Here is a 19,243-nt window from a genome sequence, read left to right on the forward strand (position 1 = left end):
CTTCCCCTGCCTGTCCCTTCCCCTGCCTGTCTCTTCCCCTGCCTGTCCCTTCCCCTGCCTGTCCCTTCCCCTGCCTGTCCCTTCCCCTGCCTGTCTCTTCCCCTGCCTGTCCCTTCCCCTCCCTGTCCCTTCCCCTGCCTGTCCCTTCCCCTGCCTGTCTCTTCCCCTGCCTGTCCCTTCCCCTGCCTGTCCCTTCCCCTGCCTGTCTCTTCCCCTGCAGATTGCTATGTAAAGCTCTCAGCTGCTGCCCCAGGGTTATGCCCATCTGCTTCCTATCATAATGATAATGTACTAACCCTCTAAAACTGGAAACAAGCCCCTAATTAAATGCTTTCTTTTGTAAGAGTTGCCTTGGTCATGGTGTTCTTTCATAGCAATAGAACAGTACATTTGCCATTTTAGAGCAGTCTTATGCTTAAGAAGGATATATTCAAGATTACTCCATCTTTGGTCTTTATTCCATAAAACCCCTGTTTTGTTTGTGGGGTTTGGAGCCACCTGATAATGTTTCAGATTCTTCCCCTGCCCTCTACATCATAGATAGTCTCTAACCTCTGATGGCTCAAGTTCTGATTATTCTACATCAGATCATAGAGTCACGGTGGGAAAGCGTCTGTAGAAGTTGTATTTTGGATTTTCAGTCTTTCCAAGAATAGTAATATGCAATGAAGTATTCTCTCTGTACAGCAACAGCCATGGGGTGGTCTGGGGGATCAGGAGCATGACCACATACTTGTAGTATTCGATCCCTGAGGAGCTATGCAGGCTCCTGTTGTATAGTTAGTCTATTTAGTCTTCTTCTATATGATTTTTTTTTTTTTTTTTTTTTTACGATTTGTAGTTCCTTCCTCGTCATTACATCATATGCCTATGATCATAAGAAACTTTTTGCATGCTAGGGGTACTAAAGAGAAACTACGAAAATCACTTTCTTTGTAGAAAATCTGTCACAAATATTTCTTCTTTAAGAGATGCTTGAGATGAAATCTAAAACCCACTGCACTCATTGGTTTTCACTCAATCACACACACCTTAGTTTTATAAAATCACAAACTACTAGGAGAAATTCCTCTTTAACCCTATATAGAAAGTTATTCAACCTTTAAGCGAAGGAGGTTCCTTCTGTTGTCTCCACTTAACAGCACCCTGACTTTGTCTTTTGGTTTTCCGTTTTGAAAGCCAAGTTAACAAAAGATTTAGTTCAGTGTGCTTAGTGTAAACTTCCCAGTCCCCGCTTTGAAAAGTGAAGACTAGGTCTGGAATGCTAGAGATGTCATTTTATTCTAATTAAACAATACTGAAGTCTTTATTGGCCTTATCTGTCATTAATAACTATAGCTCTATGTTTCTCCTGGGTTCTATTTCTGAACTTAGGATATTTTATACCTGGGGTACAAATGTTTCACTTTTCTCTCTGTTGACTTGATGGATCATTTACTGTGCACAGCATAGCTAACTCAGCAGTAAGAGATGCTGGCCTGGAAAGTCAACTGCCAGTCACACAGGATGAACATCCTCACTTGCCGCATCTAACCTGCATGCTTTCTTGAAGCAGGTTATTCCATGAAGCACAGGGTGGCTTTGAACTTGCTATATACTTGAGGATGACTATGAACTCCTGCTCCTCAATCATCTACCTTCTGATTTAGGCAGACATATGCAAGCATGCTTGGCTGATAGAGGACCGTAGACCAAACTCTGGGCTTTGTGTGTGTTTGGTGAACCTTTTCCCAGTTGAGTCAGATCCCTAGACCCATCTAAGTTAACGTTACATTGCACAAGCTTCATTCTCTTCTCTGTAAACCCCAGGGATAGCATCATGGTTTAGGGTTGTATCTCATCTGCTGAAGAGTAAAGGGCAATCATTTTCTACCCAGCTTAAATCACTGAGTATACTCCTGCAGTACTAGCAACGTGTGGATTATTACTAACCAGTCTGGTAAATATTTTATATTTTATACTTAAAATATGTGCTATAAAGGATGTAATGGTTCTGTCTGACCAATACAACTCAGTGGAATCATCCAAACATTGGAATGAGTGACTTTCAGATGTCTCTGATTAAACAGCTAACACTCCCCAAGCATAATCAGAGGACGTCAAGCCAATCAAAGGAATATGGCTAGGCTATTGTGATTGTTGCTTCTTTTGTCGAATTGCCAATGTGCAGGTTTTAACGGTGGGTTCTGAGAGACTTCAGTCAGCATTGTTTATGTAGATCGGGATGCCAAGGCACCATTCACATCCATCACATTCTGTGTGGCCAGATGCTGTACTGTGAGGTAACTTCTGGCTTTCCGGAAACAAGTGTTTCTGTGTTATTTTGTTTCAATTTGTTCAGTGTCGTTTGAGCTCCTGCTGGTGCTCAGGTACTTCTTGATGAAGTGATAGAGAGATATAAAGATAAATAATGCATCAGTGTATAGTTTAATAGACAACATTAGAATCTAATAATTTCCCGTACAGGCTCTGGGTCCCAACAGAGCCACAAGCAAGATGACTTGACTGCATCTCCCTTCTCAGGGATCTCATCTTAATGAATGTGTTCGGAGTGGCCAATAACCAGCAGCAGCTTTACTTAATGAAAGCCATATGGAGCAGCTGTACTCCTTCACGAGGTCACTCGGCAAGCGTTTATCTCTGTTCTCCCATGGTGCTCCTGGTCTCAAATGCAGGAGCCCAGAGGTTGCTCTTTCTGAGGGGGGCCCTGACTCCATCAGCTGGACTGTAGCCGTGAGCCAGCTCACCTGGCTCAAAAGGGGCTGCTTTGATCAAGCAAATGGCGACTGGTTTTCTTACTGGAGCTGCAGTGGCGACACTGATAATTAAAACAAATGAAAAGAGCTGGCATTCTCCCATGGCCATCTGTGATGGGCCCTTCATGCTCAGAGGGGAACTGTAGGTTTGATCTGTCTCTTGGCTGCACAGTGGAAAATGAAGGAAAGTTGTGTTGTGTGGGCTGTCTTGATTTATTTTAATCTTTGATAAAAACATAGACTTTATAATATTAATTGCTTTTCAATTCCTTTGCTATATCGGTTTTTATGTATTTAGCATATTGAAATGTGAAACTATATATATATATATATATATATATATATATGTCTCTCTCTATATTCTTCATTGAAATGGTGGTTAAACCTCTCTTTTAAATAGGGTATACAGTTTGTTTCTCAATGATATGACATATAATCTAAATTATTTGTGCTGAATTCCAACATTCAGAATGAAGTATTTGGGTTTAAATCTTTTAGGAAAATATGAATTATACAGCACAATTAGAAAGAAATATAATACTCCTGTGTAAACTAAAATATTACATATTTGGAATATTAGTAGTGGTTAATATACTAAAGTATATTTATTATATTAGATCACATGATATTGCTAGGTCAAATGTTAGCAATTTTTCTATTACAACTTATATTATCAAGGTGACCTTGTACATGCCTGTTATTTGTGCAATCAAAATAAAACTGCATAAAAATTAGCCCTGAATGACTGAGCCCTTTGTGAATTAGGCAAACTCAACACCCAATTCTTCTGTCACTTGACATCTGCTTGACTTCCAGCTGTGCGACTACTTGATAACTCTACCTTAAGGTGCTTATCGGAGGGAAAGCAAATGGCATCAGCACACTTGGACCATTAAAACTTTGTTACATTTTAAAACACCATCTTTTAGTGATAGCATGGATTTATTTATGTGTACTATCTATATCTAATCACCATATATAATAGACATTTGACTAAGCTACAAGATGAATGTATTTCTTGTCATTGAGATTTAGTTGTACTAAATTAATGAGACTTTCTGAAGATTTCTTGCTGATGAGGAAACAATTTTGACTTGAAAAGTCCTAGTGTCCTAGATCTGAATGTTCTTGTTATTTTTTTAAATATTTATTTATTCTTAGTTGTGTATGTGTGTGTGTGCACATGTGTGTAGAGAGAAAGGGGGGAGAGAGAGAGAGAGAGAGAGCGAGCATGCATACACACACTGTTCTGCCTGAATGTATGTATGCGCACTACTTATGTGTGCAGGGGCCCAAAGAAACCAGAAATTGTGTCAGATTCCTGAAACTGGAGTTACAAATGGTTGTGGGCAGTCATATAGGTGCTGAGAACTAAGCCTAGGTCCCCTACAAAGGAAATGAGCATTCTTAACTGCTGAGCCATCTCCCCAGCCCCTAGATAGAACTCTTTATTTCTTCCCTCTAGCAGATTATGAGACACAAGCAAGTGCCACAGCCTCCTGGAATCATCTTCTTGAATATCCCGAACAAGCACAAGTGAATTGACCTTTCTTTAAAAATCAATGCTATGGTTCCCCTACACTAGAATGGGAACCACCGGACTAGGAAAGCCCCTTCAAACCTTCTTGGTCCTGCATTATTCCAATTCATAAAATAACAGGAAGGATATCTGAAAAAAAAAACTATCAGGAATTATTTACTTACCTAAAATTTATATAAATATATTTATATAAATATATTTATATAAATATATAAATATATTTATATGGCATATATATGTGTGTATATATATATATATATATATATATATATATATATATATATATATATATCTTGCCACTGGTACTGGTACCTAGTCAACTACTTGGGGCTAATGAGGTTATGGGTTGTGGATGTTGGAGAAAAACCCATTACCACCACTTCACTAAGGCAGCATGAATCCTATGTGCATTACAAGTATTTGTCTTTATACCTGGAGATAAGTGTGGCTCTCATCCTTCATCAAGGAATGCAAGCGATTGCATGGTGCCAACCCCAACTGATACAACCACAGTACAACCCATGTCCCTAAGGCCTAGGAAACATCTCAGGAGATGGGACCAAAAGAGTGTAAAAGCCAGAGGACCAGGTCAACTGCTGTGAAATTGTGTCTCCAATACACTACAGGGGAGCTTCATCCAATAAAATCTCAACAACATGGCTGCCTAATCAAGACCTAAACAATGAAGACACCAACGACATGAAAGGGAATGTGGTGGGTCCCCAGCCCTAGAGGAAGAACTAGAGGCAACTGGGAAATGCTAAGAGAGGGGTACATTGTCTCCAAAGGGAAAAGCTGCCTGATTGGTTATCCCGTACCAATTGGTCAGCCCTGAACTCCTACCTGTGCAAGTAACAGCATGAGGAATGAGCAGCAGGTCACAGTCAAAGAAAAAGAAGCTATGGGTTTGGGAGTGGACAATGGGTAGGTTCATGGGAAGTCCAGGGAGGAAACCAACAGGGGAATCAATACAATTGGATTTTATTTTACGAAGTAAAACAATGTAAAAGAAACAAACCAGTGCTACTGCTATGATGGAAAGGACAGAAACTAAATTTGAAGTTGTGAAAGTGAGAAGACTAACCTCTCAAGCTGATAATTATGTATGAGGTCTTTCCGTTTGAATGGATGCCAGAAACCAGAGAGGATAGAATTGATGAGCCAGTATGTCATGCTGGCACTGGGTACGGTCTGGATGGAGAATAATCCAGATAATTGCTTAATTGCATACTCCTTAAAGAGAGAAATGGAAGCTCCCCAGAGCCGGCGGTTCACAGTAAATATCTTTGATCTCAACCATTGATTAAACAAGAACCCAAGGATGTTGCTCTGATGGCTCGCCTCCACAGGGTTGGATATTTAAGGCCACAAGAAGTAGCTTTTAACTGTTTCCTATCAGAACCTGTCAGGCTTTTGTGTTTTACTGTTCAAAGTTAAGCTTTGGAATGATTTCACAGTACTGTACTCACAATGAAAAAGAAAAGCAGATGGCTTCTGGCTACAAAGGTAATACAGGAAAGCGGTAAACGAATGCTCCCACTGAGAGACAGTGCCTTGGACAGCTTATGACAGCATCCTGGCTCAGCCTGGGATGGGGCCTTCTTGGGTCACTTCTCTTATTCTATATGACCTCCAAAGGCCTTTGTTGTGGTTAGTGTGCGTTAGTTTATTTAAATGCTCTGTGATTCAGGATTCAGTTTTGTAATCGTAAATTGGGGGTGGTGATAGCAGGGTGTGGTGTGGGTGGTATAAGTTATTTATGTAAAGCCATGAACCCCACACCCTGCATTCTATAAACCACATATAGTGGCAGCAGACATGCAGTGCTGTTCACGTTTCCTTCACGGCAGGTTCATATAAAAGTGTTTTTTTTTTTTTTTTTAATTAACCTTATCGAGTCATTTATTCATTTATTTTTTCTTTTAAAGACTGGTGGTAGTTGAGATACAATTATCAGTGTGGTAAAGCCCGTTTTGTAAGCAGTGGTGGGAGAAAGGGGCCCTGTGCATCCCATGCGCATGTGCAGATAGGCATTACCTCTAACGTTTGGCTCTTGGTGATTGACACGTATCTGTGTATGTCACATTCAGCGTGGCTTTAGAGACGGTTTAAGTCATTAATGTGCTTTGTTTCCCTTTCTTTCTCTTCTTCGAGGTCCTCATAAGACTTATTTTTAGGGCCCTTTCTTTGAGCTGTAGGCATGCATATTTAATGATTGCCATTTTTATTCCTTTTGTACTATTAAAAATTAAATATCAGGCAGAATACCTCCTTTAATTTCCCCTTGGAGCAATAAAACGTTACCAGTAACGGTTTCTTGAGATCCGTAGCAATACCCTTTGTCAAAAGAGAAGTACACAACAAAGCCAGGAAAACATTTACAAAGTGCTCTTAAGACCAGTACATTGTTAGGGGATCGTATCTGGGGACGTACAGCGCACAGGGTTGCTTTTTCCACATCAGCCAGCCAGTATCTCTGGTATTGACGGTTACCGTCATCTTGCTGATGCGAGTTATCCTATCAGGTGTGAGCAATATCTCACCATAGTTCTCACTTGTTTCTGCCTTTAGTCTCCCTCCCTCCACTCCTCCCAGTTCCTCCACCCCTGCCAGCTCCCCTCTCCCCCAGATCCACTCCTGTTTCCCTTTGGAAAAGAGCAGGCTTCCTAGGGCTATCAACTGAATATAACAAGATGCCCTAAGACTAGGCACAAACCCTCATGCCAAGGCTAAACTACACCCGCGGAGCATCTGTGTGTCCTCTCCTGAGAGATGCCTCTTTGGGATCTTTCCCTGGTACCTCATTTGATTCTGTGCTTCTAAGTTCTGTGCTTCTATGTTCTGCGTATTGATCCCTTTGCGGATGTGTAGGTTTCTGACGTACTCTCCCATTTCATTGGTTGCTGCTCCATTCCAGATGTTTCCTCTGCTACGCATTTTCCCCAGTTTGATGTCATCTTATTCTCTCTCTGTGCTTCTGTTGTCAGATCTAGGAAGTAACTTCCAAAACCAGTACTGAAGGCTTTTTCTTGTTTCCTCTTAGGCGTTTTATGGTTTCAGGCAGGGTTCAGTTTCAGCCTTTGCACATGGGCATCTATTTCTTGTATGTTTATTGGAAAGACTACCATGTCCCCATTGTGTATTCCTACTAATACCCTCAAAACTTAGCTGACTATATATGTGAGCATTTATTTCTAGTCTGTCCAGTTTTATAAAGAATGTCCATGGATATGTTCATATACAAATTATCTTGTTAGTAAAAATTAATTTAATTCATATAAATTAATTCTATATTATAATATTGAATCAGGAAATATGGTGCTTCCATATTTACTTTTCAAAATTCCTCTTACTCCTTGATTTCTCTAATGGTTCCATGTGAACCAAGAGTTGTTTTTCTATTTTAGTGAAAACAATACCATTAGAATCTTTATAGAGATTACTTTGAATGAGTAGAGACATTTGGGTGGTATATTACCATTTGAACTGTTTAATTGATACATGAATACAAAATATCTTTCCATTCATTTGCATCTTCAGGTTTTTAGTGTAAAGATATTTTATTTCTTTGGTTAAACCTAATTTTAGGTATTTTTGTTCTTTTTGAGTCTTTATTGGGAGAATTATATTCCTAATTTCTTTACTGATTATATCAGTCAGGTTTCTCTAGAGTCATAGAACTTATGTAATGCCTCTTTATTGAATTTATTGTGAAGGTTTACAGTCTGTAGTCCAACTAACCCACCAATGGTCAGCTGTGAGTAAGAAGTCCAAGAATCTAGTAGTTGCTCAGTCCCACAAGGCAGGTTGTTTCAGCTGGTCTTCTGTAAAAGGAGGTTCCAACAGATGTGGTGGCAAGTAAGTGCAAGCAGTTGAAGAAGAGTGAATCTTCCTTCTTCAGATGTCCTTATGTAGGCCTCCAGCAGAAGGTGTGGCCCAGATTAAAGGTGTGTACCATTATGCCTGGATCTGGAACTTGCTTTGTCCCAGGCTGACTTTGAACTCAGAGATCTCCCTGTTTCAGTCTCCTGGGATTAAAGGCATGTACTACCTTGCCTGGGCCTAAGCTTTTCATGGCCACTATGCCTTAAGATCTCCATGCCAAGATCCAGGTCAGAAACTCGTGTCTTCCAGTCTCAAGATTTGGATCACAGGCGAGCCCTCCAGTTCTGGATTATAGTTCATTCCTGGTATAGTCAAGTTGACAATCACACTGATATTTTGCTGTGAGTGTGGAGACACATGGCTGATTTTATATGTTGACTTCTCTATCCACCAACTTCACTCACATTTCCAATTAAAACAGTTTGCGATGTTTTAGTGTTTCTAAATATACAAGCATATCAAATGAAAGCAGATAATATAGTTTCTTCTGCCGTTTATTTATCTTCTTTGCCTAACTCCTCTGGCCATACTCCTATGTTGTTGAAGAGAAGTAATGAGAATAGGCTCCCTGTATTGTTCCTGTGAAGGAAAAACTAAGTGTTCTCCACTGAGTATAATGCACACTGTCTTAGTTAGGATTTTATTGCCATTAAGAAATACCAGGGCTATACAGAGAAACCCTGTCTCGAAAAACCAAAAAAAAAAAAAAAAAAGAAATACCATGACTGTAACATTCATTCATTCATTCAGTCAGTCAGTCAGTCAGTCAGTCAGACCTTGTTATCCAGGAATGCTGTTTTATGAATTGGGCTAAGAAGTTTTTCCTTCTCCGAAATATTCAGAATATCTGGGAAGGGGTGACTACGACCCTCCTAATGACTTGGTGTCATTCCCTTGTGAAGTCGTGTGCTCCATCTGTATAAGCGGTCTCTGATTAGTGACTCAGTCCTTTACTTAATCTTGTTCTATACAGACTGTGTCTTAGTTAGGGCTCTACTGCCGTGAGCAGGCACCATGACCAAGGCAACTCTTATAAGGACAACAGTTAACTGGGGCCGGTTTACAGGTTCAAGGTTCAGTCCATTATCATCAAGGCGGGAGCATGGCAGCATCCAGGCAGGCATGGCGCAGGCGGAGCTGAGAGTTCTACATCTTCATCTGAAGGCTGCTAGGAGAAGACTGACTTCCAAGCAACTAGGATGAGAGTCTATGCCCACAGTGACACATCTACTTCCACAGGGCCACACCTCCTAATAGTGCCAGTGTCTTCTTTGACACCTGGCATTCTGGAACATGTTGTTTAATTTCCATGTCTCTGAATTGTTTAGAATCCCTTCTCTTATTTGTCTCTAGTTTTTTTACTTTGAGTTGAAAAATGGTAACTGCTGTGGTATCACACATCACAGCCCTTTAGGAATCTTATACACCCAGGTGTTGATTACTCTATGGTGATTACTGGAAGCCCCCTACATGTGATACCCAAAGTATCTCAGGGTGGATTTTTACGTTTGCTTACTATAGTAGAAAAAAATTAAATTTCTATTTAACAGCCCATTATTCAAAATTTTAGAGATGTAATGTGTCTTTTCTATCTGTGGGTAGAAAAATCTGTAGGGAATATTTTGTATTCATTATTATCAAACTATGACTTGCTTTAGATGGAGCTCATAGAAAAGGAGCAAGAAAATTTTGAGAAATCTAATGTGCAGATTTTACCCATTTTGCAATGGAAAGAGACTTCCAGGAAGATTCTTATTACTCATCTTGAGGTGTCAGTTATTAAACATTGTTTTGGATATCATAGCCTTTCCTCGAGGCTAGAAAGATTCCCAGAGGAGGGAGCAGAAGCTTGTAGGAGCACTGCGGGGGGCCAACTTCCGGGAAACACTTTTCTAGACACAACAGGGCAGTTACATGTGTTAAGCTAACACCAATGTCACACATTGTATGCACAATGCATACAATGCCTGTTCAAGCTCAAGACAGACAAAATCCCAACTTGAAGGAGTAGGTTGGGCGGGATGACATCCCAGCCCAGTTGAGGAGTCATAGCATGTAGTCGTTGCTCAGAGAAGAGAATCAATTTTTATTGATGATGGGAACCCCAGAGCAGAACTAAGCCCAGAGCAGACCCAATGCAGACCTAACTACAGGGCAAACTTAACCCAGGGCAGACCTAACCCCAGGGCAAGCCTAACCCCAGGGCAGACCCAACTCCAAGGCAGGCCCTACTCCCAAAGTAGTTAGGCTACACAAATTGAGGTCAATCTTTTGGTGGTTTTTAGAAATAAACAAATTAAAAAAAAAAAGAAAAGAAAACTTGAAGACAAAGTATGTAGGTAGGAGAAGATGGATTTGAAGGTGACTATGATTAAAATCTTGTATAAAATTCTCAAAGAGTTAATAAAATATTAACTTAAAAATTGTGAACAAAATGGGTATATATCCTGTGACTTTATTCTATATCCATATTTTTCTTGTTTCTCTTCCTCCTTCCCTCCCTCCCTCCCTCTCTCTCTCCCTTTCTCCCTCTGTCCTTCCTTCCTTCACTTCTTTTATTCTTGCTTATTCTTTTTTCTTCCTTGTACTTATTTCTTTCTGATTAAATTTACTAAGAAAAATTGTGCCTTCTTTACATAGTTTCAGTTGATGTCCTAGTGATAGCATAACAAGTCCAATTTCAGTCTAGACAATTCTCTTCTAGATTGTCTCAGCATGCACATTTCAAGACTACTTTTAATGCTAATATAAAAAAAAGCTAATTTGATTATTTTATAGAAAGCTTAATTTCAACAAATACTAAATTCTAAGTATAACTCATAATATCTTAAGGGCATTATGAAGACTGGTGAGAAAGAACAGGGAATGTGTTGTGCTCAGTGGGAAATGGCTCTGAGGCAACAGGCCTTCCACACACTCTCTCTGTATTTATAGGGATGGACAGAGGCTAGCTGCCTGTGGTTAAGTGGAAGAGCCAGTGGAATTCAGGGGCCACTCACCTTTTCCCAGTCACCTATGTATTCACATACACTTGTTCTAGGACCTCAGTTAAAAGTGGGAACATAATGAAAACTAGATACAGTGTTTTCTCCAGGACGCTAACTAATTAAACTAACCAAGGTTATTAGTAATCATTTTATTCTTAGTGTTTCTTTCACAATCTATGATGTTCTTCAGGGGATCTCTTGGAAGAGATGCTACTACCATGTTTATTGTTTATTGTTTTGTTTTGATTTTTAAAGAAAATACCCTGTTGACATATTTTTCTCATCCATTGGCGACTGCACTTCGGGGTGGATATTTCTAGACATTAGTGGAGCATAGACAGCCAGCCCTCGTGAGCATCAGCATCTTTGTGTGATGAGTGCCTCTTCATTGCAGGACCGTTCTCTTCACCCTGACTTCCGTGGTGGTACTTGTCATCACGACCGACTGGATCAGCTGGGACAAACTGAACCGTGGATTTTTGCCCAGTGATGAGGTTTCCCGAGCCTTCCTTGCTTCCTTCATCTTGGTCTTTGACCTCCTTATCGTGATGCAGGTGAGTGTCCATGTTCTCTATTCTCTCTGAAGTTGGTCTCTGCTTTCTTCTCGGTGTAAACATGTGCTCTGTGTGTCTAGAGAACTTAATTATGGTTGTGATTAATGGGGTTTTCTCTAGTCTGCAAGTTTCCTGGGCAGAAGAGACAGTGTGTGTGTGTGTGTGTGTGTGTGTGTGTGTGTGTGTGTGTGTGTGTGTGTTTATGTGTATCTGTGTTAGAGAGTGGGAGAAGGAGGGAGAGGGAGAGAGGGAGAGGGACAGGGAGAAAATTCATTTTATCAGTTTTGTTAGGTGGGGCCTGGAAATGTGTTGTTGTAGTTGTTGTTATTGTTATTATTATTATTGTTAGGCAGGGATAATGCAGGAAGCAAAACAAGACAAAAACAGAAGCCCCCACCCCACCCCACCCCACCCCAAACTGTCATTTGGTAAGCAGAGAACTCAAAGATCAAAATGGTAGAAAGCTATCAAACGCAGAGAAAAGCCATTGTCGAAGCAACCCGGGGTTGCCAGCGTTGAAAGGAGTAGTGAGAAACTGCTTTTCTGGTTATGGAAATGATCACTTTCAGTAGTCACCAGAGACACTTCCATTTCACACAAACAGTATTTCTGCCCTGCCTAGCAATAGATATTTTTGTAAAACATCATCGTGCTAGTGAGTGTTGCCTGCGATGGCCGCTGGAGTGAGCGTTTGGAGTGTAGGAGTGTTCTTTTGAAAGAGACAGGAGACATTTGCTATTTCTCAGTGCTTTATCTTGCTCATTAAATGTCTATCCATTTGCTAGACATTTTCAAATTGCTTTCATAAGGCAGTTTTGTTTTCCCTCCTGAGGCTCTATAAGTCATGAGCACAATGGCTGCCATTGCCAAGGGGGAAGGAAACTCCATTGTGTTCTGAATTTATGTGAGATTTTGCAGGATAGCAGATTGGTTTTTTTGTTTCTAGAGGCAAAGAGGGGCCTTTATGAGATCTATTGTGTTGCTGAAAAGCAGAACAATAGTGTTTTGTTTTGTTACATATCCTGGGCATTGGCTTCCATGTGGTACTTACAGTGTATCTCGGCTTCTAATGGGCTGTACTTTAAAATACATTATAGTTTAAAACTATCTGAAGGCAGAAGCCTGAAAACTTTTGTGTCTTCTGGAAACACCTATGTGTCTTTTTCCTTTTCTGCAAGACATCAGTGTGGTGGAGAGAGCCTTGGGCATGAGGTTAGGTATCATTGGTGGGCTCTATTCTGTATCGCATTAGCTGCAGGACATAGTCTACAGAGCTCCAATTTGAGTTTTTAACAATTACACAATAATATAGCATGCATTCCGGTAACAAGTCCATTTTATCTTATTCTGTTTCCTAATTACTATCTTCCCAATGTTAAACTCTCATGCGGTTAACTGGCCCACTGGTACTCCCCTGACCCCATTTACAGTCAAAGGTACAGGCAGCCGAGTAGACTGTAACCACCTTTGATTTGTGCAGATTGGGGTTCTGCTCCTTCTTCGAACAAACGGCACTGCAAGTTTTCCCTTCTTCTGTGTTCATGCAAATTTTAAGTATTCCTCCAAGTAAATCACTAAAAAGCCACGGACATCCAGTGGAAAAACACTATATTAGAATTTACACAAATCATAGATTCGTTCAAAAAGTGCTCAATAAAGACAAGCAGATGAAGGGAAAGCTAACCAGGATTGAAACACGAAAGGCCTTCTAGGCTTTTTTAAATTTTTTTTTTAACCCATAAAAATATACAGTTGGTAAAATGCTGACGTGTCCAGAGTAGCCAGAGACCAGTTGACAAGATGAAATGTCTGCGCTGAGGAATAACTCAATTTCAACCATGTTGGCTGCAAGTAATATGGAGCCTGCCAGTGCGGTTTCATCAGAGGGGGAAGGCATGTCCCCTTCATAGGGACACTGCCACCATCCCATGAGGAAGGGCGCCATTGTCTCTTCAAAGAGGAGGGAGACCCAGTCAATAGAAAACAGACCAAGTCTTTGCTCCCCTTCCACAGCAAAGCAGCTTCTATGATTTGCAGGGCTTATTTTTTTCCTTTTTTTTTATTAGATATTTTCTTTATTTACATTTCAAATGTTATCCCCCTTCCTGGTTTCCCCTCTGAAAACCCCCTATCCTCTCCCCACTTCCCCTGCTCACCAACCCACCCACTCCCACTTCCTGGTCCTGGCAGCCCCCTACACTGGGGCTTAGAGCCTTCACAGGACAAAGGGCCTCTCCTCCCATTGAAGACTGACTAGGGCATCCTCTGCTACATATGCAGCTGGAGGCATGAGTCCCACCATGTGTTTTCTTTGGTTGGTGGTTTAGTCCCAGGGAGCTCTGGGGGTACTGGTTAGTTCATATGGTTATTCCTCCTATGGGGCTGCAAACCCCTTTAACTCCTTGGGTCCTTTCTCTAGCTCCTTTATTGGGGACCCTCACAGTCCAATGGATGGCTGTGAGCATCCACTTCTGTATTTGTCAGGCACTGGCTGAGTCTCTCAGGAGACAGCTATATCAGGCTCCTGTCAGCAAGCACTTGTTGGCATCCACAATAGTGTCTGGGTTTGGTGATTGTATATGGGATGGATCCCCAAGTGGGGCAGTCTCTGGATGGTCGTTCCTTCAGTCTCTGCTCCACACATTGTCTCTGTATCTCCTCCCAGGGGTATTTTGTTCCCCCTTCTAAGGAGGAGCAAAGTATCCACTCTTTGGTTTTCCTTCTTCTTGAGTTTCATGTGGTTTGTGAATTGTATCTTGGGTATTCTGCCTGTTAAAAAATGGGATACAGAGCTAAACAGAAAATTCTCAACTGAGGAATACTGAATGGCTAGGAAGCACCTAAAAAAAAAATGTTCAACATCCTTAATCATCAGGGAAATGCAAATCAAAACAACCCTGAGATTCCACCTCACATCAGTCAGAATGGCTAAGATCAAAAACTTAGGTAACAGCAGATGCTGGCAAGAATGTGGAGAAAGAGGAACATTCCTCCATTGCTGGTGGGATTGCAAGCTGGTACAACCACTCTGGAAATCAGTCTGGCAGTTCTTTAGGAAACTGGACATAGTACTACCTGAGGACCCAGCTATACCACTCCTGGGCATATACCAAGTAGATGCTCCAACATGTAATAAGGATACATGCTCTACTATGTTCATAGAAGCATTATTTATAATAGCCAGAAGCTGGAAAGAACCCAGATGTTCATCAACAGAGGAATGAATACAGAAAATGTGGTACATTTACACAATGGCATACTACTCAGCTATTAAAAACAATGAATTTATGAAATTCTTAGGCACATGGATATATCTGGAGGATATCATCCTGAGTGAGGAAACAAAAGGACACACATGATATGCGCTCACTAATCAGTGGATATTAGCCCAGAAACTCAATTTTCAGTTTATAACAAGGTGAGGGTCATGGTTGCCACCCCTGAGGGTACCCCGCTGTCTAGTAGTACCTGTGCTCCATGCTGATTCTCTAGAGGTTGTCCAGCACCAATCCCCAAATGACAGGTCAGTGTGGGAGAATGAAGAACCAGGGATAGAGATACAGTTTGAAAGAAAAGAAGAAACTGAGCTCTGAAAACTCAAATTATAGACATTTACTAAGAGGAAGAGGCGTTGAGACGAGTCTTTAGAATTAGAACCCTTGGATCCTTTGCTCTGTCCTCCAACCCCGTGTCACTCCGTGCGATTGACAGATGAATCCTTCTCCATCTTCTGTGTTCCAACACTTCCTTCTCCTTACTCTGCTTTTATCCCAGTATGGAGTCTCTTCTCTACCATTAAAAAGAACCAACGGGACCTTCTTCCTCCTCTTCTCTTCTGCCATATCCTCTAGATTTCAGGATCTTCCAAGAAGAAAGGATGTGTGATTTAAATGCTACTTCTCAGCCACAAACATTACCAGCAGCTCTTCCTGATTCCAGAATGAAATTCCCAGCCCATCCCTCACCCCCAGGACCCTCCACTGTGGCGCTGGCTGTGATTCCTCCTGTGTGTCCTGTGCTCCACCCCACCCCACACTGAAAGTCTTCATTCCTCATCCCTCTATGCTCATTCCCAGGATATCCAGGGGCCTCTTTCTCCTGGCCGGACACTGTCTCCCCTGCTCTGCTGAGCACTGAGGATGATAGTTCCCCTTCTGGAAGGCACATTATCACCTTCTCACTGGCCTTCCCACAGCACCGGACTGCAGACCATCATGCTCCCTTTTCGTTGCTCCTGTGTTCCTTGCACTCATGACTGCAGTGCTTTTAGTACATAGGTGTGGCTCATAATACTTGCTTGGTAAGGATGGACAAATAGAAGTTCAGGTCCAAGTCTTGTGGTCCTCACACAGAAGTTCTGGACCCAGCACATGTGCAAAGGGTGCTAACTCAGGAAATGGTCTCAGAATGCATATGTGCTCCCGGCACTTGAAAGAAAGCGCAGCATACAGGTGTCCTCACAAGTTCATGGCCAACCAAATCGTGAGCCAATTCACGCCGTGGTTGTGCTTCAGATGAAAGAGAAATGGAAAATTAGTAAAATCGGGGAAGTGGAAAGGCTGCTTTCCTTAAGAGCTCCAGCCTTTTAGAACATTTAAATGATCGAAAAGAAATTGATTCTCGGCTTTTCTAAAGGCAGGCGATTGCCAACTGCACTACAGAAAAATGGTGTCACATTTGAGTCAGAAATTAAATACAGGGTTAGACTTTCCTACCTAGTGCCTTGGGTTAAAGCCAGGGCTACTATGTGTTAAGCATGGATTCTGCCCCAGGCTCACTACAGCCCTAGGAATATGGTACTATTTCCACGAAGGTTTCATTTTTAAGAAAATGAGTAAGACAAGACTGCATCTCTTGGAGGAAATAGAATTACTTTGTGTATATTCATGAAATGGGATTTTCTACATTCATCATTAAAACTACTTGTTTATTCTTTGTGGTTTTGGTAATCAGAAATAAGACAAAAGCAGATTCCAGGAATTGCTGCATGACTCATAAGATCAATGTGTTATAGGACACAAGTATAGTTTAAAAAGAATATCTGTCTTAAGAAACTTTATCCCACAATCCCTTTACTGTCTCTGGTGACATCATTTAATCTCTGTTTTCGCTCATTTCACTGCTTGAGTGTTTGGTTTGCAGTGTGCACAGCCCACTCTTTCTGATCAGTTGATAAAAGAAGACCAAAGCAGTTGAAACAGATTGCAGAATAGACAAGCAGCAAGTGTACGAAGAATTCCCTAAAGAAAGATGAGTGTAGACAGGGGTAGACAGAGGGGCTGTTCAAGGAATCAATGAGAGCAGAGGATGGTCAGACGAAATAGGCGACCAATCAAGGACTGTGTTCTCTAGGGCAGTGGGATTGCCATCCAATAAGATCCGCTCTGTTCAGGTTGTATAGGAAGCACAATCATCCGTGGTGTGCGTCTGGGGAAAGAAGACAGAGGCAATGGGGTTGAAAGATCCCAAGGGTACCATCTACAGAGCCGATGGGCGCATAGTATGCTTTACTGTTTAATGGAAGTATGAGTGGAGGGCTGGTTAATTTTAGGGAGGATGGCCATTATTTAGAATTCTTTGAGTAAAAAGGGCTCAGCAGTGCTTCTTGCACTTTGGAAATCCTTCCCTGCTCCTCTTCCAGGCATTTCTGTATCTAACATGAACGGTGATAAGAAAACTCATCTACATACAATAAGGGATAGTGTGTGTCTCTGTGTATGTCTGTGTATGTGTATGTATCTGTGTGTGTGTGTGTGTGTGTGTGTGTTTGTATGTGGGGGTCTGTGTGTGAATCTGTGGGTGGGTATGCAGGTGTGTCTGGGTGTGTATGTGTGTCTGTGTCTGTGTGTGTCCATGTATGTGTGTGTTATCTGTTTGTGTATATATGTATTTGTGTGTCTGTGTGTATGTCTCTGCGTGTGTCTGTGTTTGTCTGTGTGTCTGTGTGAATGTCTCTGTATGTGTCTGTGTGTCTGTGTTTGTCTTTGTGTCTGTGTGTGTGTATATCTCTGTGTGTGTGTATGTGTATGTCTCTCTGTGTGTGTCTGTGTGAATGTCTCTGTGTGTGTCTGTGTGTCTCTGTGTGTTTCTCTGTGTGTATGTGTCTGGGTGTGTATCTATATGTATATCTGTGTGTGTCTTTGTGTCTGTGTATGTCTCTGTGTGTGTGTCTGTGTGTTTCTGTGTGTGTGTCTGTGTGTGTATGTGTCTGTGTGTGTATGTGTGTATGTGTGTATGTGTGTGTGTGTGTGTGTGTGTGTATGTGTGTGTGTTAGACAAGAAAATGAAGGGAGAAGATAGAAAGAGGCAGGAAGAAGAATAGAAAAACACGTGTGAAGAACCAAAAAGAAGGAACAATGAGCAGAATTCTCCAGTGTCTGTGGGGAGCAATAACGGGTGGGGTGGGCAATGGCAGAGACCATCAAGCCTGATGACATATGTCCATTCTCCAGTGTTCATCTGTACTCTCCACTCATAGATGCTTTACATAACTGGACTCCAGTGAGTTGCTAAGAGGGACTATTATAGTGACGATTAAATTGCTAACTAGACTGATGTAATCTAATGGCAGCTGCTTAACAAGTACACAAGAAGCAGAGGAAGCAATGGGAGGGTATCTGTTAATGTATACATAGGTGCACTTATACAGCTTAGTCGCTAGTGGAACCCAAAGCTAGCATTGCTTAGTTAACCATTAGCTGTCATCTGGGTGGTAGAGCAAGACCATGAAGAGTCTGGGCACAAAAATCTGGCTTCCAGGATTGCAACCTCGGGTGTGACCTTTCATACCTGTGGGATTTGGAGACTGGGTATTTAATGAAGCAGGCCTGATCCTGGTTGGTTATGGCTCAATATTATGTGGAATTCTCCTTCAATATCGGTGCTCAGAAGGATTTACTATACATTGAGGGAGTGTTCAGACATCCCAAAATAGTGCAAATATGCATCACACTGAAGTCATATCACTGATAGGATTCACAAGATATGGGAAAAGTTTGTATAGCTTCCTAAGGATAAGGATGAGCCAATTTGAGTTCTAAGCAATATGTGCTTCAAACCAATGATTGTTCTAAGAAAGTTTCCCTAGAATGCTTTAGGCATGAGCCATATTAAAGGAAGGCAGTCAAGAGACTAGGCTTGTAGCTCAGTGGCAGAGTTCCTGTTGAGCATGTGTAGACCCCTAGGTTTCATACCCAGCACCAGACACAAACAGTAAGATCCCATCTCTGTAGGAAAAGGGGGTAGGTTTACATGGTGATATGTATATATGTATATATGTCTCTTATATATAACACATTAGGGTCTCACTAACATAGCAGCAGTAGAAACACACAGAAAACATTTACCTAATAGAAATAAAAAATAACAGGATCTCTTTAAGGAGAGGCTGAAAGGATTCCCCCAGATGACTTTGGCAGCATTTCTAGCTGTGATGGTTCCCCAACCATTTGGTGAACTCGTCAAAGCGAGAGTCACATCTGTTTCATTTCTGTGTCCCCCTGGTGCGTGATCCCAATAATA

At 41.4% G+C, this 19,243-nt stretch overlaps 1 protein-coding gene across 1 annotated transcript in view; it reads left to right on the forward strand.

The window, feature by feature from the left end:
* The window catches only part of Tmem117 (transmembrane protein 117), a 437,088-nt gene that overhangs the window by 347,369 nt on the left and 70,476 nt on the right, over positions 1-19,243 (forward strand). The window contains exon 6 of the mRNA XM_021216188.2: positions 11,563-11,722. Within this exon, the coding sequence (XP_021071847.1) occupies positions 11,563-11,722 (160 nt within the window). The remainder of the gene's footprint in view (positions 1-11,562; positions 11,723-19,243) is intronic.

The sequence above is a fragment of the Mus pahari genome, chromosome 17 (assembly GCF_900095145.1).
Source record: "Mus pahari chromosome 17, PAHARI_EIJ_v1.1, whole genome shotgun sequence".
Taxonomy (NCBI): Eukaryota; Metazoa; Chordata; class Mammalia; order Rodentia; family Muridae; genus Mus; species Mus pahari.